This window comes from Leptonychotes weddellii, chromosome 8, assembly GCF_054177405.1.
Source record: "Leptonychotes weddellii isolate Sample4059 chromosome 8, ASM5417740v2, whole genome shotgun sequence".
Lineage (NCBI taxonomy): Eukaryota > Metazoa > Chordata > Mammalia > Carnivora > Phocidae > Leptonychotes > Leptonychotes weddellii.
Genome location: NC_138376.1, coordinates 74,465,890 through 74,493,749, shown reverse-complemented (window position 1 = coordinate 74,493,749; position 27,860 = coordinate 74,465,890). Strand labels below are relative to the sequence as shown.

Below are 27,860 nucleotides of genomic sequence, written 5' to 3'. Positions count from 1 at the left end.
TTGCACATTAAAGTTTTAGAAGTATTGGCCTTTAGGACTTCTACTATTTTTACCTAAATCGTATTAGTCAGGTATTCATGTAAAAGAATGCTTGCCTAGATTCCTGTCTGTAGTTGGAGGCACAGACAAAATCGGAATAGAAAAAAAACACCAAACACAATTTGTATGTGAACTCCAACTCTCAGTGTAAATGAACATCAATTATTAGTGGAAGAATAAAATACTAATATTACCCATAGAAATATTAAGGTGACTCCTCCCATCCTCAAAATATGACCTTCAAAGAAAGTAGCTCAAAGACCCACTCTTCTGAGTCTCAAATACTTGTGTTGGTTCTCTGAGGAGGTGCTTCCGAGTGATTGCATTAAGCTCGTTTTCCAGCTGCATTAACGGTTATGGAAAAATATTCATTATTAGGGAATTATTAGGACATAGAAATACGAAATTAGCTCAAGGCATCTTCTCCTATAAAATAGTCCAACACTATACGAATAGCAATCTACTTAGCAAATACTAAATAAAGTGCCCAGTTCCATAACAGATCGATCCCAACCGACCATCGTTAAATCTTGTCTGGCCCATCGCCAAGTTGTTTGGGCTGTCCTGGCAGCCAGAGGCATTATCAGGCGGCAGGAGGCCAGGAGGCGGTGGGAGGGGGGATGCTGCCGGCAGGTCATCCTGGCTTCTCGCCCTCTTCTCTTAGTGACTTGCTTTACGAGTCATTTGGTCTGGAGGAAAAGACCCCTACTCAAAAGCTATCAAATCTCTCACCATTAAAGGCTGAAAAGATAAGCAACAAGAAAAATAGCTAAAGAATAGTATATAATAGGGAGCTTTATCTTCAGTAACATTTTGAGAAATGTATTAAAGAAAAGTCAATTTCTCCTCAAAATTCTGGAAACTTTCTACCAATTTATAACCGGGGGGTGGGGGGGAGGGAAGGCAAGTCTATAAGTAAATTTGTTTTCTGTGTTTCTTTTTAAATGACTTTGAAATAGAGGAATTTTTCCCAATAAGGCACTGAGGAATTGAACCAAGAAACCCCAAACAGAGTATCTCAAAGAATGGTATTTATATGTTTTTTAAAGATTCTATTTATTTATTTGAGAGAGAGAGAGAGAGCGAGCATACGCGGGGGTGGGGAGGAGAAGCAGAGGGAAAGGAGACTTCCCACTGAGCAGGGCATGATCGCAGGACCCCGGGTTCATGACCTGAGCTGAAGACAGCCACTTAACCAGCTGAGCCACCCAGGTGCTCCTCAAGGAATGATACTTAAAACTGTACTTTTAGGGAGCTTTCTGCCAGATTATCTTTGTTCTTTCACATAATATCCATGAGAGATGCAGGATTGCTGGATGAAAGAAGTCCATCAGCAAAGGGTTCTGGGTTTGGGGGATGCTTTATAATAAAGTTTCAAAAATTGTAAAGATTTCATTTTAAATTATGCTTAATATATTATTCTTGAGTCATTTGTATTTACTGTAGACATTTTATTACTCACATTAACTAGATGGGGAACACATTTATGGCTCAATAACAAAAATAGGATGCACTTGTTTGTATTCCAAAGGATTTGGGTTACCCGGAAAATGGTATTTTCAATTTTTTGTTTTAAATACACAGATTATATTACAGTGGGGAAGGGACATTCACAGTTGTGTAAGGGCACAAATAAATAGGTGAATAATGAGTGTTTATCAGGATAATCCAGCCCCTCAAATCTTTCATTGAAGACTGAATTATATGGACCATTAATATTGAAACTCTCAGGTATTTGTTTTACCTGTATGGACAGAAAATCTTTGCTTTTTTGTTCTATTGATTGCCATGTCATTCTGTGAATAGACCACAGGGTTCTGTCTAACACAAATACACAGGAACTATTTCAAAAGCATCTTCACTTAAAAAAAGAAAAAGTAGGAAGAAGAGAGATTGTAGCAATTGGCCTTACCTGAGACCCTGCCCATGAGTGTCATTTTCGTGGCTGTGTTTTCAATCCTCATAGAACCATAGGCAGGAAGTTACTTTAGGAAGAGATCTGTTTTTGTCCTCTGTATCTAGGCGGTCTTTCTCCTACATTATTCTCAACCAACGACAATGTTTTTCTTTTTTTTTTAAGATTTATTTATTTATTTATTTGAGAGAGAGAGCGAGAGCACAAGCAGGGGGAGGGGCAGAGAAAGAGGGAGAAGCAGACTCCCCACCGAGCAGTGCACCCAACTCAGGGCTGGATCCCAGGACCCTGGGATAATGACCTGAGTCAAAGGCAGCCGCTTAACTGACTGAGCCACCCAGGCCCCAACCACTGACAATGTTTTATTAATGCTTAGTTATGATCCAAGCTATAGGAAAAGGAATAAGTAAATGATCCAGGCTATAGGAAAAGGAATAATACAAGGCAAAACAGCATAGACAGTATGAATTAGAGAAGTTTTTATTTTTTAAAAATACTTTAAAAAAGTATTTCAAGATATCCCTTCTAGGCCTGTGTAAATTCAGTCTGAAATTTTATCAGATTATTTTAAATCATCTTGCTGATTTGTAGTTAGTGTTCACTTATCAAACATATTAGAAGTTCATTGAAACTGCAAGTTGGGAGACCTAATTCAAGTCCTGGTTTGCCAGCAACTTGCCATAAGTCTTGGACAAATTACCCAGTCTTTCTAGGCTTTTCTCTCCTCTGGTGACAAGTGAAAGGATTAGACTAGAATGAATGTGAAAGTTCTAGTCTGACATTTTGTGCTGGAAAGATTCAATTTCTTATCTTTCACGTGTTTTAATAAATATTAATAATATTCATACATTTGCATACTACTTTATAGCTCACAAAGTGCTCTCACATATATGATCTCTTTTAAATCCCTCTAGTGCCTGTGAGTTAGGCACATTTCATAGAAGTGAGAACAAGCTCAGAGAAGTTGTAACTTATCCAAGATCACAGAGTTACTTACATAGCAGAGCTGGATAGACAGGTCTTCCTACTCCCAAGTTCGGTTTTCTTCTACTGTATTCAGGGTACTTCAAGGTTATGGTAATAGGACTAGTTAAGTTTCTGTTAAATCATAAGGTAATGTGGCATTGTTAAAAAAGAACCCTCTGGATGTAAAGTCAGAGAACCAGGTGTCATTGAGAGTCTTACAGTATGATTTGGAGAAGTCAATCTCTCTGAGCCTTAGCTTCCTCATCAGTAATACAGGGGTTTGGACTACATGACTTTTGGGTGGACTTCTTGCTTAAAATTCTTAGTTTTTTTTTCATAGGGCTGTGACTGTTTCTAGATGAATATTGTGGTAGATTAATATTAAAATAAAACTTGTCACAGAATCTAAGAGGTTAAAAAAAGTACACCAAAAGATCACTCCTATTGGCTATTATTCATGCTCTTTGGCCACTGGCATATTAAAAACCTTGGACTGATATTATTGATGGAAAACCACTTTTCAACTAACTAGTTGACTTAAGATTTCACAAAGAGGCAAATTATTTTGGCTGAGTTAGTGGAAAATGTATAGAGTTGCATTTTCTGACAGATCTTGACTTGACAGAAGACTTTACTGGGTAACCAATGATAGAAAACCTAAGGGAGCTCATGGTGAAGACATTTTTGGTCTTCTCTGCGGTGTGAATATACACCATTTCTGCCTCTGATGTAGTGTCTTCTTGTCATGCATACTCCTCCCCGTGAAAGTTTATAATTGGTACACATTTCATTTTAAGATAAAGACAAATCACTTGAAAACAGTGGAGTGTATGATGGTGAGTGTTTTAAGAGTTAGAGACAAAGAAGAGTTTTGACCCTGCTGCTTCTTTGCCTGCCTCCCCATCTGAGTAGAACATTGTAACTTTTGAAGCGAACACAGAATGGATCATAACCAGCTTGCTGAGCTAGTTCTTTATGCACAATTAAGCTTTGTTGGGACTTTCTTTATTTGTAATAGTGCTGTTACGGCGTGGGATGCTATTCAGCTCCAAACAACATTCCATTTAATAACTAGGCATTAGTTCACCCATTAAATCGGTGCCATCACTAACTGATAAGTATCGCCCTGTTCCTTGGCCCCACTTGGCTCTTCTGCTCAGTAAATGAAGCATGGCAATGTCATGGCGCTTGAGACGAGAAGGTTGGAGGGAGGGTAGATTGAGCAATGATGACCAAAATTCTGCCTAGTCACAGAAATGAAACTTTGCCCTAGTCTTTCCCTTTCCTTAAATATGAGCTTATATACTTTCTAAGCAGAACTTTAAGTGCCTTTAAAAACAAAACTAAACCAAAACACTCAATAAAACAAATAATAGCACCAACCACTATATCTCTTCTACACCAAGGAGGTGAAAATGTATGGGGAGGCATGCTAAAGATATGCAACAAAAGATATGAATAAGAATGTTCATAACAGCATTGTTTGTAATAATCAAAACAAAAAAACAGCTCAATGTCTATCAGGAGTAGAATAAATAAGTTATGGTATATTTATACAATAGAAACTCAAGAAACTACCACTACACTCAACAACATGAATAGCTCTCACAGACCTAATGTTGAGAGAAAGGAGCCAGACGGTAACGTATGAATCCAACTACATAAAGGCAAGGAAAAAAAAAAAAAAAGGCAAGAACCACTCTGGTATTAGAAGTCAGGAAAATGGTTACCTTTGGGGAGGAGTGAAGGATAGAGTTTTAAGAAAACAAGTGGGGGGGGTTCTGAGTGCTGGTAATTATTTATTTTTTGATCTGAGCGGTGAATACGTGGGTGTGTCCTTTTCTGAATATATTTTATACCTTAATTAAATTTTTTTTCAAAATTATTTATTTATTTCAAAAATTAGAAAGGAGAAACTTTTTTTAGTTGGACTGGGTCTGAGTGCCCTAAAGGCATCAACTCAATTAAGTCGCACTGGCAATCATAAAAGCGCAGGTTTTATTTACTCATTAATAAATTCATTTATTTGTAGTTCACTTTTGATTTTAGAATAGACTTGAGATTTGCAGAAAAGTCGCAATGGTGGTAAAGAAAGTTCTACATACCACTCATCCATTTGCCCCTTATTTGTTAGCATCATATATTATAATAGTACACTTGCTACCACTAAGAAACCGACATTAGTACATTAGTACATCACTGTTCACTACATACCACTCATCCATTTGCCCCTTATTTGTTAGCATCGTATATTATAATTACACTTGGTACAACTAAGAAACCAACATTAGTACATTACTGTTCACTAAATTCCATTCCAATTTCACTAGTTTTCCCACTAACATCCATTTCACGTTCTCGGATCCCATTCAAAATACCATGTTACATTTAGTGATCCTATCACCCAAGTCCCCATTGGGTCTGTGACAATTTCTCAGTTTTTCTTTGTTTGTTTTGTTATATTTTTTCCATTAACTAGATGGTTTGTTCAGGTATTTTGTAGGGTTTTCTGATGTTGCCTCAAGGTCAGACTGGGTTTATGGGTTTTGAGGAAGAAAATTATGAAGATGAAGTGCCTTTCTCATCACACCATATCAGGGTGCATGCTATTAACTTGGTTTGTCACTGATGGTGTTATCTTTCATCTGGCCAAGGTAGTGTTTACCAGGTTTCTCCACAATAAAGCTACTTTTTCCTCCCTTCCATATTCTTTGGAAGCAAGTCACTAAGCTGCCCACACTCAAGGGAAATTGGGGATTAAGCTTCAAGTCTTTTTAAAATGTCCAGTTTTGCATGCAATTTATACTGCACATCAAATATTCTTTTTAAAAATGTCCAGTTTTGCATGCAATTTTTATTGCACATCATATATCAGTTCAGTTCATATATATAATTTATAAATAAATATTATCTATTATTTTGCCTCTTTAGGGGCAAATAGATAGCAAGTAATATGTTTTCATCTCTTCATTAGTCAGTGTTTTTTTTCATCTCAGTAGAAATCTTGTAACGAGATCAGTATAATGCAAACTTTAAAAAGTTTATATTGTATCTACTGAAAATAAATAAAAGTAACTGAGTAAGGGAGACGTGAGACCATCTCGTTCCTGAGAGATCATGGTCACGGGTTCCACATGTGAGGGAAATGAGCTTGCAGGACGGATTTGTATGTGGGGCAGAAGAGATTGCAAACTTGGTGAATTATGCCTCTAGAGCACCTATAATTTATTTTCCATTTCAGCTCTGAAGACCTTACCACCCATAATCCCTATGCATTACCTGACCCACCAACTCTGGACTGCAAAAGCCCTAGCAGGACTACACTACAGATGGCAGGCTGGTGCGAGGAACGGATTACTCCCGCAGTGGATTTCAACCCCTGCCTGCTGGGTAGTAACTGGGCGATTTATAGGGCACGACTCGGGCTGGGAAGTCTGTAGGAATCTCCTCCCCTCGGCCTAGGAGGGGGCGGTTCAGACGCCTCGTAAGATTCCAGCGGGAACGGCGCCCCGCCTCCCCTCCGGCTCGGCCCCGCCCCTCCTCGCGGTCTTTGCGTCTTCCTTCCGGGTCGCGCTGGGCCGGCCTCGCCGTCGCCGTGCCGGAGCGCGGGACTCTGGGAGCCGCACCCGCGCCCGCGTCTCCCGGTGCCGCCTGGGTCGCTGGTGAACCCCACGGCGTGCACCTCTCCCGGACCCTGCAGGGTACGGCCCTTCCTATACTTTTTCCTCCTGCGGGTCTCCCGTCTTCCTCCTTCAGCGCTGGGGCGGGGCCGGGCCAGGGCTGAGCGCCTTGCTTCGGGGAACGCGGGCGCGGGGCAGAGGTCCCCCACCGGTCGCCCCCTCTCGAAGCCTGCGCCGCGCTTGCGGAGCTTGCTGGGCACCTGTAAGCGGCTTACGTGCCTTGGGCACTGCTTCTCCGCCCCACTCTGTCTGCACGGCGTGAGGCGTCGTCCCGGCATCCACCCTGCCCAGGGTTGTTTACACCGCGGTATCAGCGGGCGGTGCTGACCCTGAGGTCCCGCGTCGGCCACCTGCCCGCCTGTGTACTTGTTGCTCCTCTGCGTGTTGCCTCGGTTTCCCTCTGGCATGGATGGTTTTTGACTAACCAGGCCCATGTCTTCAGGACTGCCACAAGATACCGGCAGCAACCTTGTTTCTATGTTTAGGGGTGTCCTTAGAGTGTAGTGTTGATGGTGACCAGCCACTTGGCCTCCTTGTCAACATGCTTACAGTGGTTTTGGATTGCCTTGATGGTTCCCAAATGCTTATTGCCACATAAGCCTCGGGATGCAGTCACTAATTGAAATATACGAATAAATAGAAAGTCAAGGTGATATAAACCTGTGGTCCGGTAGTAGCACTGACGAGATCCCGTGTTTGGCGTTGTGCCCTGGAGGATTCAACACCAGGTGTGGTGATCTTGTTCCAATTTGTTTGAGGACACAAGCTGCCGTTACTGCTTCTTGGCTTGTAGTCCTTGGTTTCAGGCACATTTTATCCTTAAACGGCTCACTTAATGCCTCTGTAGTTCTGTACTACGTATTATACCTGTTGGTTAAGTAAAGGGAGATTTTTTTTTAATACATCAACCATCCTACAGTTCTTCATTTGGGGGAAAGAGACAGCGTTCTTGTCTTCTAGTGGCAGTGTGGATCACCCTATGGTAGGCTCTCTCTATTTGCTCATTGAATTGGATTCTTCTTTTCATACCTCTTTTTTGAGTATCAACTTTTTAAACTGTCTCAAATTTTGGCTTTTTCTGAACCCTGCAATTTCCTGCGCTTCTCTTCTGTTACTGACTTGAAAATCAGAGAGGTCATCTCAATGTAAAATGGTTAATTTCTTCTTTATAATGCTGTGATCAAGTAATGCAATTATAGTACTGTGTACATGACATCTTAAAATGTTAACTGCTGTCTTTTACTTTCAGATATGGTCAGTTAGCAAAAACTGCCCCTTTGTTCTTTGCTGTCTTAGTCTCTGCCTCATCATCATAATTTTCCTGTGATCAACATTCTGTCTTAACTTCATGGAGCTAACTTTGGTGTCCTCTTACACTTTTTGCCACATGAACTGTAAATATATATATATCCACCTGTTTTCTTCTAGTACTTTTAATGATCTTAGGCTTCATCCAAAAGTCTTTAACCTACCTCATGTATATTTTAGTGTGAGGAAGGAAGTAAGGCACTTCCCCACATTCAAAATTATCAGCCATTGATCCCATCATCATTTGTTGGATTCTGTTTTTCCCTACTGATAACAAATACTCTATTTATCCAAGGTCCTAATTCTTGCGTATTCTAAAGACATTTTCTGAACTGCTGTTCAGTGATTTCTGGCTTCTTGTGCTGATACCATGCTGCTTTTCTTACTCTAGCTTTATAATGTGTTTAATGTCTAGTGATTCAAACAGTGTCTGGCATATCATAGACCACTAAATATTTTTGTAATGAGGACACTTAATGGGGTTAAATAGACTTCCTTCCCTCCCTTCTATTTTTTTTATTTATTTTAAAAGATTTTATTTATTTATTTGGAGAGAGTATGAGCAGCAGGGAGGGGCAGAGGGAGAGGGAGAGAGAAGATTCAAGCAGACTCTGCATTGAGCGCAGAGCCCAACCTGCAGAGCAGGGGCTCCATCCCAAGACCTTGAGATCATGACCTGAGCCGAAATCAAGAGTTGGATGCTCAACCGACTAAGCCACCTTACCAACCCCTCCCCTGCCCCTCTAAAATTTCTTGTCTGTGCTTGAAATTATTATTTTTTTTAGTTAACCTATTTCATGGTATGTTGAATCATTAACCATTGCTAAATAAATCCCTTCTCTTGGTACCTCAGAACTTGCCACGCAGAGTTGCTCCTCAGAGTTGTACATAGAAAAGCAGCTGTTCAAAATCTGCATGTCTTTTAACTTTGGATTGTGTTATTAGTAAGTGTAGTGTGTCTCTTCTCAGCTATGACTCAGGACTTTCTGTACCTGGTTTCAGCAGCTCTGAGGGATAATGCCCATAGAAATGACACCCAGGACAGCCCCTTGTCCATTTGTACTTTACCATCCCAACTGGACGTCTTAAATGTAATGAATTTTCAAGTGCTGCCATAACAGATGCTTAGAAACTTTATTAGATTATAAAATGAATATATACATTCTTGAAAAAAAAAAAAAGTCAAGTAATACAGAAGTAGCCAAAGGAGAGAGTGAAAGTGTTGTGTGCCCACCTACTCAATAACCACATTTCCCAGAGATCATCATTAATCATTTGTTCTCCTTCCAGACACAAAAAATACATGTGTATAAGTCTACATTTGTTTCATAAATGGCAGTGTACTATATATAATTCTCTGTAAATTCCATTTAGTAATAATTGATGACATCTTTCTATGTCAGTGCATATAACATTATCTTTTGAAAGACTCTGGTATTTCAGTGTAGGAATAACCGAAAATTTATTTAACTGATTCCCTGTTGATATTTAAGCTATTTCAAATTTATTTCTATTACAGAATAGAAATTTAAGCTATTTCAAATTTATTTCTGTTACAGAATAGAAATTTATTTCTATTATTCGTTTTGTATGTATATATTAGCACATTTGTTTATTTCCTTGGTGTAAATGCTTAGACAAGCAATTGCTGGTTCGAAGGTTATATACATTTTAAATTATGATAGATTGTGCCATATTGCTCTTCAAAAGGTGTTGGAAGAGTAAATTTATACACTTTATAAGAATGCTGCTGCTGCCATATCATTGCCATGGATTGTTACAGGTCTTGAGATTTTACCCTACTTGCAGCCAACAGTTTCATGGTTACTGGCAAAAGACATGAGACTCCAGGGCCAGAGACAAAGCACAGCAACAGCAGTAGCCAGAGTATCATCATTTTCTTGTGCTGCTTCCTTGAACCCGTTTCTGCTGGGTGATGTGATAATGAAGAGGTGACTCTAGCACACACAGATTACATTACAGGACAGGAACCCTGAGTTTAGGGAACCTGAATCTTCCGTAATGGGCTGCAAGTAAACTTGCTTAACCTTTGTCCTAGAGAGAGGCATTGTATTTATTATACTGGATAATAGACAAACGTGTCCTCTTCTCCAAAGGGAAACCTCTCTTTATCTACCATGGATGTTTGCTATATAGACCTTCCTGAAAAGATAGTCTGGAACAAAGGCCATCAGTGCTCCGGCTTATAAGACATGCAGAAACATGAGAGACCTGTGAAGAATTGTATCCAGGGGATACAATCATTTTTAACATTTTAGTAGTTTTATGGATGAAAAATGGTATGTTTTTACTGTTTTAATTTTGCATTTCTTTGTTTATCGATGGAGTTAAATGTCTGTAAATTATTGGTCATTTGCATTCTTTTGTAACTTACATGTTCATCATCTACTTAGTTTTCTGTTGAAGTGTTTCTCTTTTTCTTATTGGTTTGTAATAGCTCTTTACATGTTGTGGCTACTAGTGACTTGGTACACCGTTTGATAGTATTTTTTTTTTCATAGTCTATTCTTCTAATGCTTTTTCTGGGAACTTTTGCTTTACAGAAATTTTGTTCTATTATTCTCTTCCTTTATGACCTCTAAGTTTCCACCCCAAGATTATTAAAATACTTTGTACAAATTCCCCTAATTGGATATTTTGTATCATAAATTTAGATTTAAAAATGGTTGCTATGATAATATTCCAAATTTATTTTTCTAAGTATCTGGACATTTTTCTAAAACTTTTTTTTTGATAAGCCATCCTTTCCCTGTTATTTTTACTACATTTATTATATGATATTATTTTTTCCCTCAAAATGGAGCAAAATATGTTGGTTTCCTTCTGTGACTGTCAATTTGGTTGAATTCATCCTATGTGTAATTGTTTGGATTTTTGTCTTACAAAATATAAAATATCCTTTTTGCCTTGTTTGATGATTTTTGCCTTGGAGTCAACACTGTCTGATATTACTATTGCCATCTCTGTCAGTTTTGTGTGTACCAGATCTTTATTGCTCATATGTTTAATTTTAGTCATTCCACATCATTTTGCTTTACTTGCCTCTTTTAAACATCAAACATCATATAGCTGGACTTTTATTTCTCTCTCTAGTTTTCCCTCCTCCTAATTCAAAATTTTATTTTTTTGCATTTTTAAACTTTTTTTAGAAAGATAATTATAGAGGGGCGCCTGGATGGCTCAGTTGGTTAAGCGTTTGACTCTTGATTTCAGGATTTCGGCTCATGTCCTGATCTCAGGGTCATGACATCAAGCCCCGCGTTGGGCTCTGTGCTGAGTGTGGAGCCAGTTTAAGATTCTCTCTCTCCTTCTCCCTCAGCCCGTCTCCTCCCTCTGGGGAAAAAAAAAAAAAGATAATTATAGATTCATATGCAATTATAAGAAATAATATAGAGAAATCCTATGTATGCTTCACCTAGTTTCCTCCTGTGGTAACATCTTGCATAACTATAGGACAGTATTACACCCAGGAAATTGACATTGGTACAATTTATAGACCTTATCCAGATTTCATGACTTTTACATGCACTTGTGTGTGTTTGCATTTAATTCTCTGCAATATTATGTATATCTTGTGACCACCACCACAGTCAAAATACAGAACAGTTCCATTACAAAGATCCCTTGTGCAAAAGACTTTATCTTTTAATAGGATAATTTAATCTATTCATATTTACCTTTTTTTCTCTCCCTTACAAGTTCAGAAATTCTAAAATCATCTATAACTGTTCCCTTATACCTCCATTCAATAACGTGAGGCTGTAACTCCTTGCCTTCCCTACATGCTTTTATTGATTTGATTTTTTTTTTTTTTTTTACATTACTTGTGTTTTTTTCCCCCTAACCATCCTTTTCATCTTCACCAGTACTGTATCTGTAAAGACTTAAATTTGACTGTAAGGTCACTAGTAACTTGAATATTACATCTTTCCCTTTTGAAAATACTTACTTTCTTTGGTTTTTGACTGGAATATTTTCTTGAAGATTTTTTTAAGAAGAGTTACAGGAAGTATATTTGCATGTCCAGAAACATTTTTCATTGTGTTTTTTGTTTTTCTATGTGAATAAGAGTTTGAGTCAGTTTTTTTCTTTAGAATTCCTGAAATATTACATTATCTTCTAGCATTTCCTTGAATTTCTATCAGCTTCAGTCTCTTGCATTCATTTTATATAGGCATTAGGTTTCTTGTATCTGTGTTCTAAGTTACTCATCATTTTTTTCATTTAAATTTTTAATTTGGCCACCATGTTTTTGATTTCGAAGACCTTAAAATTTTTTTAAAATAGTTTCTCCTTGTTTTGTGAATCCTATACTCTATTAATTCACACTAAAGATAACAATTATGATTTTAAAACTACTTCCTTATTGTTTACTAACTTTTACTGGAGACCATTTGCTCTAATTGCCCAACTTATTTCCTTGTCTTTAAGATAGGTAATTCTACTCCTACATATAAATGCAGATCTGTGTTGGCTGATTTGTTCCTGGTTGGGAATCTCTGTGAAGTCATGAAGGTCACTGTTCTTCTCTTCCAGAGGGGTAGTTCCCTAAAGCCAGGTGAATGGAAGGGCCTCTGTGATTGGGCTTTGTCCTAGACACAATGAGTGGGCAGGACATGTCAACTAATAGATAGCTTTCAGAGTGTGCTGGTCAAGAACAGACTAATAAAGTAGGACCCCCATAAATAAGCCAATATGAGGATGTTAAATCTCCAACTTGACTTTGTTTTGGTCCAAAACAAAGACTGAAATCAAAAAGCATACAGAACAGTCCTATCACCCAAGGAATTCCTTTGTGTGGGCCCGTTGTAGTCATTGGAGTCAACCCGTCTTTTCCTCTAACTTCCTGGCAATCACTGATCTGTTTGCCTTCCCTATAGTTTGCTTTTTTCAGAGTATTCTATAAATGAAGTTCTATAACATGTAGCCTTTTGGGTATAACTTCTTTCCCTTACAAAATCATTTTAAGATTCATCTGTGCTATTTGCTAAATCAGTGGTTCATTCTGTTTTATTACTAAGTACTATTTTATTGTATGGATGTGTGGTGTTTTATCCTTTCACCTGTTGAAGGACATCATTCATGTTTCCAGGTTGGAGTGATTATGAATAAATATATAAACATTTGCATACAGGTTTTTGTTTGCAAATAGGTTTTCAGTGCACTTGGATAAATAATGTAGGAGTAGGATTGCTAGATGGTTTGGTAAGGGTATGTTGAGCTTTATAATAAACTGCCAAAGTTTTCCAAAGTGGCTATACCATTTTGCATTCCCACTGGAAGTGTTTGCAGCATCCAATTTGGTATCATCTTAAAATTTCATTAATCTGTAATTAACTGTTCCCAGGTTTAAGGTATTAAATATTATCTGTCCCAGAGTTTACCCTTTTGAAATTATACTTGACATTGCTCTTAAGTAAAATGTTCGCTAGGATACACAAAAATATGCCATAAAAGGGAAAAAAATGATAAATTGGACTTAATAAAAATTGAAAAGTTTTCTCTTTAAAATATATCAAATAGATGAAAAGCCCGGCACAGACTGGTAGAAAATGTTTGCAAAACATATATCTGATAAAAACCTTATATCTAGAATGTACAAAGAACTCTTACAACTCAATAATAGGAAAACAAAAAAAACCTGATTCTAAAAAAATGGGTAAAATAGACATTTCACTAAAGAAGATACAAATAGCAAATAAAGACATGAAAAAATGCTCCACATCATTACTAGTCAATTGAGAAATGCAAATTAAAACAAGGTATTTACCACCCACCCCCTGGAATGGTTCAAGACTGACAACATTGACTACTGATGAGGATGTGGAACAACTAGAAGTCTCATATATTGCTGGTGGAAATGTAAAATGTTGGCAGCCATTTTAGAAACACTTTGGCACAAGAAACAACCCAAATGTTTATCAACAGGTGAGTGGATATGTCCATATAGTGGATATGATTCAGCAATAAAAAGGAACAAACTAGTGATACACATAACAACAGGGATAAATCTAAAGATAGGCTGTGCAGAATACCCTAGACACAAAAGAATACGTCCATATTATTTCACTTATGTGTAACTCTAGAATAAAGGACAGTCTCATTTATAGTGATAAGAAGCAGGTTAGTTTTTATCTGGTGCAGGAAGTAGATGGGTGATGGGGAGGGAGCAGCAATGAACCTTTTGGGCTGATGGAAATATTCTATATTTAGATTCTGGAGGTGGTGACATTGGTATATGTCTTTGTCAAAACTCATTAAGCTACACACTTAAAATGGAGTACATTTTTTTTTTTGGAATGTAAATTGCACACCAAAGTTAATTTAACAATATTATACCATTTTAGTTAATTGCTCTTTTAGCATCAATAGTGAGCAGTGACATACCTATGATCTTGTAGTTGGATTTTTGTTAGGAAGGCTAAGTGTAAATTCAATATATTTCTATTAGGTAAAAGTTCTTTATTTTACTGTACAAAAATGTATAGTTAGTGTTTGAACAAAGTAAATTCAATATCCTTTATGGTTTTAGTAGCTAGAGAGATTTGTTTTCTCTCTTCAGTCTTTTTGGTTTTCAGGATTTTTCCTCGGCCTTTAGGTTTTTTCTTCCTGAGTGGTTCCCCTGCTTTCTTTTGCTCTATTTGCCTGGATTTTCAAGAAGCTTTGAAGCTAGCTAGGAAGCTCTGTGTTCCCTGTCCATACACTTGGCTCAGTTAAGAACTTTACATGTTTATTCTATATTGGAGCCTTGTTGAATAAAAACTGTAATCAGAATAAAAGTGTTTTAACTGGAGGAGAATTTACTTGAGGAAGAGAGGCATGTAAAGTAATATTCCATCCCCAGTAGTCTCCTTACTAACATTGGTACATTATTTTATTTTATTTTTTTAAAAGATTTTATTTATTTATTTATTTGACAGACACAGGGAGAGAGGGAACACAAGCAGGGGGAGTGGGAGAGGGAGAAGCAGGCTTCCCGATGAGCAGGGAGCCCGAAGCGGGGCTTGATCCCAGGACCCCGGGATCATGACCTGAGCTGAAGGCAGACGCTTAACGGCTGAGCCACCCAGGCGCTCCAGGTTATCACTTTTTCTAAAAACTTCTTTTCTACTCATAGTTTTTCAGTTCTTCTTAATCATTCTATGGTCTTAACACAGATTTGGAGTGTTAAAAAAATTCATTGTATTTGAGAAAATAGTTCCCTTTTACCTCTCCAATCATCTCTTTCATGGATCTTTCTTTAATTTCAATCAGAGTTTCTTTGTAGCCAAGGTCAAGTCTCTTTTATGTGTTCAGGGGCTGCTTTTGTACTAACAGAGGTTACTACTTTTTTACATTCTCTTTGAACGGTAAAATTTCAATATGTATACTATTCCTTATTGGATGGCTTCAAAGAAAGTCATGCATTTGATTCTTACCTATTGTGTTTCGGTTTTTATTATCCATTTTTCCCCTCTTTTGCTCTGTATCAAGATATGGAACTTTTTTTGCTTCATTTTTCGGTCCTCGTGTTCTTATCTTGAAGAGTCCCTGGTTTCATTTCTGTGTTTATTTTAATTCTGTCCCGCCATCTTCTCTGCCCATCTTCAAAAAAAAACCAGAACAAATGCTTATTGAGCATATCTTGGCATGTGCTAAGCCCTAAGGGTGTAGTTATGATTAAATCACATTCTCTGAACTTGAGGAATTCATAGTCTATTGGGGTAGAAGAAAATCTCACCACGTAAGAATGGCACACAAAAATGTAAGAGCAGAGAAAAAGTGAGTGGTAGACCAAGTCTGTACCTGACCTTAAAGGATGAATAAGAGGCTGCCAAGTGGGGAAGAACAGGGCATTCCAGAGCAGCCCAACCTCAGTGGAAGACTTGAGGATGCTGAGGTATGCAAGCACGAGTGTGGCTGGGGGTGAGGCAGATGTTCTACAGCAAAGGTGGGGAGTGTGGAAATGGAAGGGACAGGGGGAGAAGACGTGCCAAGGTAGGTGGAACATTCTTGGGTGTCATTTTATTAAAAGTTGGCCTTCTCTTAATGGTACCTCTATATATTTGAGAATGAAGAGGAAGAAGGCCCGGGAAGGAGAAGTTACCAGACAGGCAGAAGGAGATAGAAGAGCCCGCGGTTGTCTAGAAGCATAGAGGGGGCAGGCCAGGAAAGAGGGCTGGTTGTGAGGGGCAGCTGCTGCACTGAATTCGAATATAATTCCCCTCTTCTTGATTGATATTTTCCTCCATTCACCGATGTCTGGATTTCTAGACTTGTCCAGAAAAGTCCCTTCCTCAAAATAGCGTCTCTTGATCAGTTTCGGCAGGATTCAGAAATGATAACATTACCAGGTTTGGCCTTTTTATCTTGATTTCTTACCACATTATGCACTCTGTTACATTTTGGTGTGATGCCGAGGAGCTGCCTAGACCCTCGTCTTTCCCCATCACTTCATCGGCTTGTGTCTGTGGGCCGTTCTGCGGCAGGACTGCGTTGTGACTTGTCTTCAGTATCTGGCTGTGCCTTGTTGCCTGTCCTTTTTGCTTCTCCTCTATCTTTTCACTTTAAGTTGAGAATCCTCTTGGGCTTTTAAGCTTGTTTCTAGGTTCTTTCATCCCACTGTGAACTTGGCCTTGGCGTGGTCCTGTTTCGAGTTCATTTTGATGGCCTCCTTTTGTTTATTTTATGGGCAGTCCTTTGCCTTTCTCCTCTTTGCGGTGCCGGAACAGGAGCCATCTTCTCTGCGGTTCCTGCCATCCTGCTTCTCTCCGCCTCATCGACTCCCCATCTCACTTCAAATCTCAGTAGAAAACATATGTTCTCCCTTGTCTATACCTCTTAATTTCTCTTTTCCACTGGTATTGCTTTCTCTGTAATTGTATTATTTAACTTTGTTGAACATTTTATAACATGAAAGATGTAGTTGAAAATAAAGTTGTATTATAATAAAATCATGTTGTGTAAAGCAAGTTGTTTCCCAAGGAGTATGAAAGTCTCAGGATAGAAGTTAAAATGGCTGTTGTTCTGTATTCCTTGATTGTGCTAGTATAAAAGTTCCGTTTGTTGTGGAGAATTTCTCCCCTCATAGCCGTTGTTGATAAGTAATTGGATTAAACAACTAATAAAATAACGGTGACCCTATTTCTAATTGTGACTTTTTTTAAATGGAAAATAATATTTTTATATGCTGTGAGAGTTTTAAAAATTGAAGTAGCATTTTGAATGAACTGGAAGAGAAAATGTCTCTCAAAAGGTATATTTTATAGTCACCCTTTTGGACCACTTTAGTGTACCAGACTAATATTTATTTATTTGCACCAGGTGGGAAAAGTCATTTTGTCTTTGAATCCCATTCTCCTCATAAAATAGAGTTATTGTATCTTTTGCATTTGGTTCATTGCTCATTGGGATGTTCATTGGTTATCACAAATTGCCTCCAGGCCTTGGCAAAAGTCCAGACAGTACATGGACAATTTGGACTTCAGCATTGGCCGTTGCTGGCCACATGAGTCCTGAGACTATGGCTCTATTCCCTTTTTCAGCTTCATTTCCCAGGGAAAAGTAAAGGGAGCTATCCTTTCTTTTCCATATGTTCTTCTGCACCCCCCCAAACACTTTTATAGTGTCATCTTAGTTGATTGGAAAGGAGTTTATAATTAATAAAGGGTGTTAACAATAGGTTGCACACTTCCTTTTTTATTTCTATGCCTTATTTTCAAAAACAGGTTTTAATTTTATTATATTTTTCTGAATAGTATTGCTGGAAAAGAGTAAATATATTTGCTTTTTCAGTGTACTGTATGTACACTGCTTTTCCTTCTTTCATAAACTTGTCATTTTTAGCTTTATCTTACAAAAAATAACGATTATTGTTATTCATAGTTGGAAAAATAAAGCATCCATTTACATTTCTCTTCTCCTGTGCAGAAGTTTGAATATATAATACATATATTTACAGTTTATAACTCACTTTTACATATGTTGCTTCAGTGTAAAATTTAGCTTTAACGCAGCTTAAAGATGATATTGCTTATATGGCATTCTTGCTGCTTTTGATATTATCCCATAATCTAACCAATCCCCCCCCCCCAAAACCCTCAGTTTGTTTCCCAGAGTGCATAGTCTCTCATGGTTCATCTCTCCCTCCAATTTCCCCCCTTTCATTTATCCCTTCCTTCTCCTAATGTCCTCCATGCTATTCCTTATGTTCCACAAATAAGTGCAACCATATGATAATTGACTTTCTCTGCTTGACTTATTTCACTGAGCATAATCTCCTCCAGTCCCATCCATGTTGATGTAAAAGTTGGGTACTCATCCTTTCTGATGGCTGAGCACTACTGGGTGTTTACCCCAAAGACACAGATGTAGTGAAAAGAAGGGCCATCTGCATCCCAGCGTTCATAGCAGCAATGTCCGCAATAGCCAAACTGTGGAAAGAGCCGAGATGCCCTTCAACAGATGAATGGGTAAAGAAGATGTGGTCCATATATATACAATGGAATATTTTCCTGTATTTATAACATGACCTATACTTTAGCACTTGGTGTTATATTTCCTGAGGTTGTTGATTCATGGTACATTAGCACTAGGAATGTGTGCTACAGAAACACCTTAGTTATTTTAATACATGTTTTATTACTCTTCCCTAGAAAAATGTCTTGTTCAGATTTTTCTATTATTTCTTGTTCTTGGGGTTCAAGTTCCTCCATTTCGTGAGCCTGCCTACTGACTGACCTTCATTGTGGTTCATTTTCCCTTGGAGTCTGTTTTTACTGTGATGTATCTTTAGTAAGGGTTTAGTCTGTCCTGTGTCGTGTGTCATGGAAGTATCCCTGCAAAGAGGTTTCACATCTGCCCCTAACAGGTTCTAAAGTTTACCAGTTCAGAGCTACTTTATCTTTTTAAATTTTTTTGGCTTGGGGATGGTGTAGAGATTCTAACTCATGAAAGTAGTGTGAATTTAGGCCCTTGCTGTATGCATAATGTACACCTAATAGGGTTCTGATTTCCCTCGGCGACTTTTCCCCATTACCCAAGTTGAGGTCATATCTCCTTAGGCTTCCTAGCCAGTGAGTTTTCATATTTCTGATTTTAACAGATAGGATGATCTTTCCTTATTTTTGGCTTTATGAAGATCTTTCCACATATGACCTGGCTTGAAATAACCTCTCTGTATGGGTATTAGAAAGTCCCCTTATAACGATTAAGGCCTGTACCTGGTTCCAGCAGTTGTATTAACTTCAGCTCCTGCTCTCTTTTGTCTGTTTCCCACAACTGTGGATTTTCCTCGCTTGTTTCAAGCTCAGTTCTTTATTTACTGTTTTACTGGTTATATTTTGTCAAGCCTTTCAGTGTGTTTGAATCTGGCTGGGATTAAGAGGCACAAGAATACCGTTATATAATCTTAAATTATTTTGGACTTTTGTAGTATTTTTTGTTTGTTCATCACCTTTCTGTCAACATGTCAAATATTTTGTGCCTACCATGTACTGAGTACTTTGAGAAATGAAGATCTTTGGCTAGATCCTGCCTTCAAGAAACGGTCTGATTAAAAAATGGGCAGAGGACATGAATAGACATTTTTCTGAAGAAGACATACAGATGGCCAATAGACACATGAAAAGATGCTCAACATCACTAATCATCAGGGAAATGCAAATCAAAACCACAATGAGATATCACCTGACACCTGTCAGAATGGCTAAAATCAAAAAGACAAGAAATAACAAGTGTTGGTGAGGATGTGGAGAAAAAGAAACCCTTGTGCACTGGTGGTGGGAATCTAATTGGTGCAGCCACTGTGAAAAGCAGTATGGAGGTTCCTCAAAAAATTAAAAATAAAAATACCATATGATCCAGTAATTCCACTACTGGGTATTTACCCAGGAAAACAGAAACACTAACACAAAAAGATATGCTCCCCTATGTTCTTTGCAGCATTATTTACAGTAACCAAGATATGGAAGCAACCTAAATGTATAGATGAATAGATAAAGAAGATGTAAACACACACACACACACACACACACACACAGAGAGAGAGAGAGAGAGAGAGGAATATTATATGGCCATAAAAAAGGATGAGATCTTGCTATGTGTGGCAACAACATGGATGGACCATAGCCATTATGCTAATTGAAATTAGAGAAAGACAAATACCTTATGATTTCACTATATGTGGAATCTAAAAAACAAAACAAATGAATAAACAAAAAGAATCAAACCTATAAATACAGAGAACACTGAGAGTTGCCAGAGGAAAGGGGGGTGGGGAGTAGGCAAAAAGGGTGAGGAGGGAGAAATACAGGCCTCTAGTTATATAATGAATAAGTCGTGGGAATAAAAGGTACAGCACAGGGAATACAGTCAATGATACTGTAATAGTGTTGTATGGTGACAGATGGTCACTACACTTGTGGTGAGCACAGCATAATGTGTAGAGATGTTAAATCACTATGTTGTACACCCGAACCTAATGTAAAATTGAGTGTCAACTGTATTTAGAAATTTTTTTAAAAAATAAAACGAGATAGGGCGCCTGGGTGGCTCAGTTGGTTAAGCGACTGCCTTTGGCTCAGGTCATGATCCCGGCGGAGTCCTGGGATTGAGTCCCACATCGGGCTCCCGGCTCAGTGGGGAGCCTGGTTCTCCCTCTGACCCTATCCCCTCTCATGCTGTTTCTCTCTCTCTCAAATAAATAAATAAGTAAAATCTTTAAAAAAATAAATAAATAAAACGAGATAAAAAATACCGTGTGGTCCCCATAATATATGTCTACCCACATACTTGGACCCATAGCTATAGGTTTGTGTTGTTTATATAGAAAGGGGTCATTATTACATTTTTACATTCTGTATTGAAATTTTAAAATTATATTATTTAGAATTGTCCACAAAATTCAGAAATACGTGACCTGTTCAGTTTGAAAGTTGTACTTAATAGGTAGCTATTTATGTTTGTCTGTTTACCTAAAAGATGATCTATAATCTTTTTGAGATATTTGACTTCCTAAGTTGGAAATAAAAAGATCTTCTAAAACTGTTGTCTTATAGGTAAAAGAATGTGACATTTCAACATTTGAACCTGAAATCAGCATGCAGTTTTCAGGCCACATGGATGAATGCCAACTTTTGCATTTCCTGTGTGTATCCTGTGACCATTCTCTCTGGGGTGAGTGATTTCTAAGAGTATCTGGCAGCAAACCAGATGCCAGCCAGCCATGGCCTGCCCTAACAAATACTGCTAAGAGTTATAAATTAAACACTGTCTGGTGATCTGTGATGTATAAGGCAGTTAATTTAGTTCGTCTGGATTAACTGTCAGCTCCAGAAAACTATATTCCCATAACGTGAAATCTGTACTTAGCATGTTTGGAGGTGAGTAATAATTAACAATAGGGAATCATTTGTTAAAATGTGAAATTATAAAATGCCTTAAAGTTCTTTTGGATTTAAAGCAGTGTTTTAGTGGTTTGCTAGATATTTTAAATAATTTTCATTTTAGAAGTTCAAGGACTTTAGTATTTTTTGAAAGATAGTTATAATTTTGTATAAAATTGGGTTTTTTGGATCATATACTTTCCATTGCCTTATAATATCAGTTTTGCTTCCCATATAGCATAAAATTGTATATATTATCAATATATAGGTTTCTTAAAAATTCATTCGATAAATTATACCAGAGATTTACATTTACAGTGAATTTTGCTTTTTCAGTTTCATTCTGGGAAATTACATTGGGGGAAAAGCCTAATTATTACCTTATCCATGCATTTTTCTGTGTATCTGAATTATTTTTACTTTACTAAGCCATTCATTTTTTTTAGAACATCCTTCAAAGAGTTCATGCGTCTTACTGAGGACACCTGACCTTTTGAAGCTTCATAATTCACACCTAGATGTCACCAGTCTTTCCCATGTTAACAGTTCTGACCATGTTTTATTATATATGCCTTCGGCGCCGAGCCAGGACAGCTACAAGAGGAGAAATGATGAACAGCCGTAGAACTATAGAATCAAACAGCCGGACTTCCCCTCTCAACGCAGAGGTGGTCCAGTATGCCAAAGAAGTAGTGGATTTCAGTTCCCATTATGGAAGTGAAAATAGTATGTCCTATACCATGTGGAATTTGGCAGGTGTACCAAATGTATTTCCAAGTTCTGGTGACTTCACTCAGACAGCTGTATTTCGAACTTATGGAACATGGTGGGATCAGTGTCCTAGCGCTTCCTTGCCATTCAAGAGGACACCGCCTAATTTTCAAAGCCAAGACTACGTGGAACTTACTTTTGAACAACAGGTGTATCCAACAGCCGTTCATGTTCTGGAAACCTATCATCCTGGAGCAGTCATTAGAATTCTGGCTTGTTCTGCAAATCCCTATTCACCAATTCCACCAGCTGAAGTAAGGTAAGACTCATTTTTTAATGACCAAATTATATGGCTGAAAGGTTATGTTTGTTTTAATATTGGATGTCTTTTCTTATTCTAAGTAATTTGAACAAATTGGATTTTTAAAATTTTCTTTAGTTTTCTGATAGGGAAAGAAAAATCACATATTTAAAGCTGTAATACATTCTTTATACATGTAACACTTACACCGTAATATTCATAGATCATGAGATTTATGCATCACAAGTTACTATAAACAAAAAGGGTGATATCAGTTAATTGGGATGTGGGCCAATCTGAGAAGTTAGTAGGAAATATGACCTGTAACATATTTTCAAACAAGCATCATGTTACTGCTTTAACACACAGTGAGTAACTCAAAGTAGATCTATAGTGATACTTTAGGAGGGGTACTTAGGGAATTAGCTTTAATGTTAGGGGAATGTCTTTGTAACAAGCATATTCTTTTAAAAACAAATGTTGCTTTGAGAAATTTGTGCATTCTTTCTAAAAGCCTGTTTACTTACATCAATTTGCATAGCAGTGTCTCTGTCTCTCTCTCTTTTTGTAGTTCAGCCTCCTGTTTTTTAAAAAATATAATTATTGACCTGGTAATGTATTCACATAGTTCAATAATCTAAAAAGTACATAATGCAGTCTTGCATGTACTCTGTTCTCCACGTGCCTAAGACCCACCCATCTTCAAAGAAATCACTTTTATCCACTTATTTATTTCTTTTCAGTTTCTTTATGCAGATATAAACAAATACAAATACATTTTTATTTTCTTTATACACAAAAAATAAGCATACTATTCACATTGCCCTATACCTTGTTTCCCCTTTCATATAAGTGCAAAGAGAGGTTCCTCATTCTTTTCTGTGGTTGTAAGTAATGCACAGTGTATATGTATTCCAACTTACTGACCAATCACCTTTTGATGGGTACTTAGTTTTTCCATGCTTTTGCTATTATGAACATTAATGCAATGAATAACCTTGTCATAAATCATTTTACATATGTGCAAGTATGTCTGTGGGTTAAGATCCCAAAAGAATTGCCAGGCCAAGGGGTCTATGCATTTGCAGTTTTGATAGATAGTGCCAAATTTCTCTTCAAAGAGGCTCTGCTTATTTATATTCCTGCTAGCATTGTATATGCATACATGTTTTGTCCAAGCCTCATGTGAGCTACAGAGTGTGTTAATAAATTTTAATATTTTTGTCATTTTGGTAGGTGAAAATGTTATCTCATGTAAACCTTAAGTTAAAATACTTTTATTGTCTCTGAGGTTGTATATGCTTTCATGTTTAAGAGCCATTTATGTTTCCTTCTCCTTGAACTATCTAATCATATTATTTTCTCATTTTTCTATTACTTGTTGATATCGGTGATCTATCACTTTGCTAATTCATTCATTAAATATATGTGTGTCTTCCATGTGCTAAGCATTGATTTGGATACCAGGGATACAGCAGTGAACAATGAACCAAGTAGACAAAAAGCCCTGCCCTTTTGAGCTTATTCGAACCGCAGAGCAGTTTTTGGGCACCTATTAAACTGTCAGTCCCCAGCTGCCACTGGAGGAGGAGTGGGGACAAGGATCACTTAACCACCTGACACACTGCTTCCTTGAGGGCCCTTGTACCCTCAAAACACCTCCCCAGTGTCAGGAAACAAATGCAGAGTACAGCTCAGCTCAAGCTGGAGCCTGCTGGGATGATCTTTGTTTGTTCTTTTCAGAATGACCTTGATAATTCATCATGAATAATATTATTAATGAATCTATTTTTTATAAAACAGAGAACCAGCATCCTTTAATATACAGATTTGTTTTGTTTAATTTTTTTCTGAGAGAAAAAGTACCTTGGGCAGGATCCTTTCTTTATGTGAGAATTGTTTTTATTGGATTCTGTCATTCTTTGTCTCTTTCCTACAAAGTTATGTACTTTTTCCCTAAAAAGCTAGATAAATTTGGGAATGAGATCTATGAAACATGTAATATCTTTAATCTAAACCATAATGTGTGCATAACTGATTTTGAATATAAATCATGCTCTTGGGTTCCTAGCTGAGAGTTGTAGTATATGGTTGTGATTAAAGTGGCAACTTTATTTACAAATGTATCTCTAATTTGCTTAACTGACTTTTAGCTTTATTCCACAGAAAATACCATTAAATTTTAAGAGAAAAAGGATCCAACCAATATATATTATTGCAGGATATAAAAGGACCTTTTAAATTTTACTGATTATGAAATCAGTAGATGTTTCATTGTTTAAAAAAACTTGTTATATCAAGAAAGAAAATACACAGGAAAAAAAAAACCCTCACAACTCTCCCCAGATTCAGTAACTGTTAACATTTTGGTGAATTTCTTTAAACAGTCGGAAACATTAAACACCCTCTCTGCCAGTTCACTGCTGGGAACAAAACAAAGAACCAGACGAACATGGCTCTTGTTCTTTGAGTGTTTTATAGGCCAGCCTGGAAGAAGAACGTGAGATCATAGGGAACGTGTAGTGGTGGAGGGCAAACCTAGTCTTTGGGGCTCAGAGAGGTCTTCCCTGAGGAAGTGACTTCACTGAGACCCAAAAGTTGAGTGAAGCTTTAGTTTGGATGGGGAAGGTGGAGAGAGAACAGCACATTGCAAAGATGAAGTCATGAGGTGAGGTCTTGGTGTTTAAAGAAGTGAAAAAGTGTGGAGAACAAGCTAGCGAAGGGCCACAGGCGTGGAAGTGCCATTGTCAAGATCTAGACTAGTGGATTCCAGACTTTGGGAATCACAGGCTCTTGGATCCAGTGTCCCAGAAGCAGACCTTGAGAAGACTGTTACGCAGATGATTCGCAATGGAAGGGCTCCTGGAGGAAGCACTAAGAGAGTGGAGAGAGCACTGTGGGGAAGGGAAGAAGTCAGGCAAGGATGCACTTTCCTAAGAAGTCGCAGTCAGCCTGGAGGAAAAGTTGTCAGGGAGCCGGGCTCTTATGCTCCTGCACCCGTCTGTCTTGGACTGTGGGTGAGGGGAGTGGGAAGGGGAATGGAAATCTTCCAGGCACATGCTACCCTCTGGATGAAGAGGCTCTAGGAGCCCAAGCAGTTCTCTGAAGAAGGTTGCAGGGGGAAGCCCTTAGCAGCAAAGCTGGGAGGTGTGGAGAGTGGGCCCACAGAACTGCCCAGGAGGTCTAAGTGGAGTACAGGTAGGGAACGTTGGCTGTCATAAACTAGGAAAGATAATAATAATGATAATAAACATTAGAGAACTGATACAGGTTGTCACATTATTTACTTTGCTAAATGAGTACACCTAAAAAGACAAACCCATGAAATACTAACATCATTTATCATCACCATCACTTTATACAAGAAACTTCAGTTTATACTGGGAAATTGGCATGATCAGAATCTTAAAGAATGGCTGGTGATTTTACATGTGTATGTGTGCATATTTTTATACATACCAATACATTCCTTATTTTTCACATTTAGTCATGGAAATCTCCATCACACGCTGTTGTTTGGGAACCCCTGGACTGTACTGCCTATTATTTTAATTGAGCACGTGGTTTTATGCCCACCTTAAGAGTTAGCAAGCAAGAGAGTGTGTTGGAGTGGCTCAGGAATTTGTTTGCAGGAAATGGACTTGTAGTCCCAGAACATTCAAAATTTAAAAGCAATCTTTCCCCTTTTTTTCTGGTTGCATTTTTTTTGTTCAGTAAGTGAAGTAGACAAGTTACAGGTAGTTCTATAAGATCTCAGAGTCTTCTTACTTCTTGCTTAGTGCCCGATTCAGAGAAAATAAAACAGGTAGTATCCAGTGTCCCAGTCCTGAGGATAAGATGTTAATGGAGGCTTGTGTAAGAGTCAGAAGATAGGCTAGCACAGGGTTACACATTGGAAAAAAGAGACAGGAAAAGAGGAGAAAGAAAATGACAAATTGAGGTCATATTAAAGAAACCGATTGGAATAAAGTTATTTGGGGATCAAATTTAGTGGATTTTTCTGAGCATTAAAAACACTTAATTAGGGACGCCTGGGTGGCTTAGTCGTTAAGCATCTGCCTTCTGCTCAGGTCATGATCCCAGGGTCCTGGGATTGAGCCCCTCATTGGGCTCCCTGCTCAGGTGGAAGCCTGCTTCTCCCTCTCCCCACTCCCCCTGCTTGTGTTCCCTCTGTTCCCTCTCTCTCTCTCACTCTCTGTCAAATAAATAAATAAATAAATAGTCCTTAAAAAAATAAAGTGAAAACACTTATATAATACTGAAGTTAAGAAAGGGAGAAAGACAGTGGCTGTCACAGAGAGAATTTGCTGCCAAAGGAAGTTGCTTAAGCAACAGTTTCACAAATTGGTCATTGTCTGGTCCTGACTTTGTAGGCCAAGAAGCATGATTTTGTTAAAGCACATGCTAGTTAGTTCCAATTAGAGATGGGCTGGGAGGCAGGGAGTGAGTAGGTGTACTATCTAAATAGCTTTCTTTTATTCTTGTTGGTGTTCCTCTTCTATCCCTTTACTTTCAGCTGATGGAATGGAACAGTGTTGGCAAGAGAACTTTCTTTGTGCTGGCTACTAGATATGCTTACTAACCAGGAGGAATTTTGGTTACAGGGAAGCTTTTTGCATCCATGTGCCAGGGTCCAACCTAAATATGCTGGAAAACTTGTTTCTCTGGTTTCCATTGGTGAACATCTCTCTTTCTCTGTTTCCCAGTTGCTTCTGGGGTGCCCTAGAGAGACTTTCTCAATGGAGAAGCAACAGATCAACATCACAGAGAGGGATTTGTTTCTAAGAACTGGACACATAGTAGGCATTCAGTACAATAGAAAGGGAAATAAGTGGGCTGATGAAGAGAATGCTGTTGGTTACCATTCCAGAATTAAGTGCTCTAAGCACAGCCAGAATGGAATTCCAAGCTGATTTTTCATATGTGATACTGTAGATTAAAATACTTACATAGGACATTGGAGTTGGTCAGATTTGTCCCATACATATATACAGTGTGTGAGCACATATAGTAAACAGATAAATGTACAGACCACAGAGGGCATGACTTAAAGCAGTTTACTCTCCTTAACACTGCCCTGGGTCAAGAGGATTAAAAGAGTTGGAGCTGTCTCACAGAAAGGAGTGTGTGTGTGTATGTGTGTGTGTGTATGTGTGTGCGCATGTACATTTGTTTGTATTTGCTTGCTTGTTTTCACTGACTAGGTTTTAAGATTCTGGCTTTAGTTTTCCAGAATAAAATAATATTGGCATGTTCTCTTGTTGGATAAAATAGATACCTTTCTCTTTCTAACTTGGAAATAATATATTCTAGTTCTATTAGGAAATTGTAAATAAAAATTCACTTTAATGCAGATCCCTCAGGATCAATTTGTATTGGTCTTATAGTTAATGTTAGTTTAATTCAGATGGCCACAGACCTAGAAAATAATTTTTCTCTTTTTATAATTTTTGTTACTTTTTAGGTTATCAAGAAAAAGTAAAATATGACTAATTTAGATACATGAAAGTTTTTTATATTTAGACATTTTAAAATATTTCTAAAAACTGATGATA

General features: G+C 37.9%; 1 protein-coding gene across 1 annotated transcript in view; it reads left to right on the top strand.

Moving 5' to 3' along the window:
* The first annotated feature begins 6,466 nt into the window (after positions 1-6,466).
* FBXL4 (F-box and leucine rich repeat protein 4) overlaps positions 6,467-27,860 on the top strand; it is a 75,331-nt gene continuing 53,937 nt past the window's right edge. Inside the window, exons 1-3 of the mRNA XM_081828694.1 lie at positions 6,467-6,621; positions 20,967-21,084; positions 21,740-22,323. Of these exons, the coding sequence (XP_081684820.1) occupies positions 21,812-22,323 (512 nt within the window). The 5' untranslated portion in view covers positions 6,467-6,621; positions 20,967-21,084; positions 21,740-21,811. The remainder of the gene's footprint in view (positions 6,622-20,966; positions 21,085-21,739; positions 22,324-27,860) is intronic.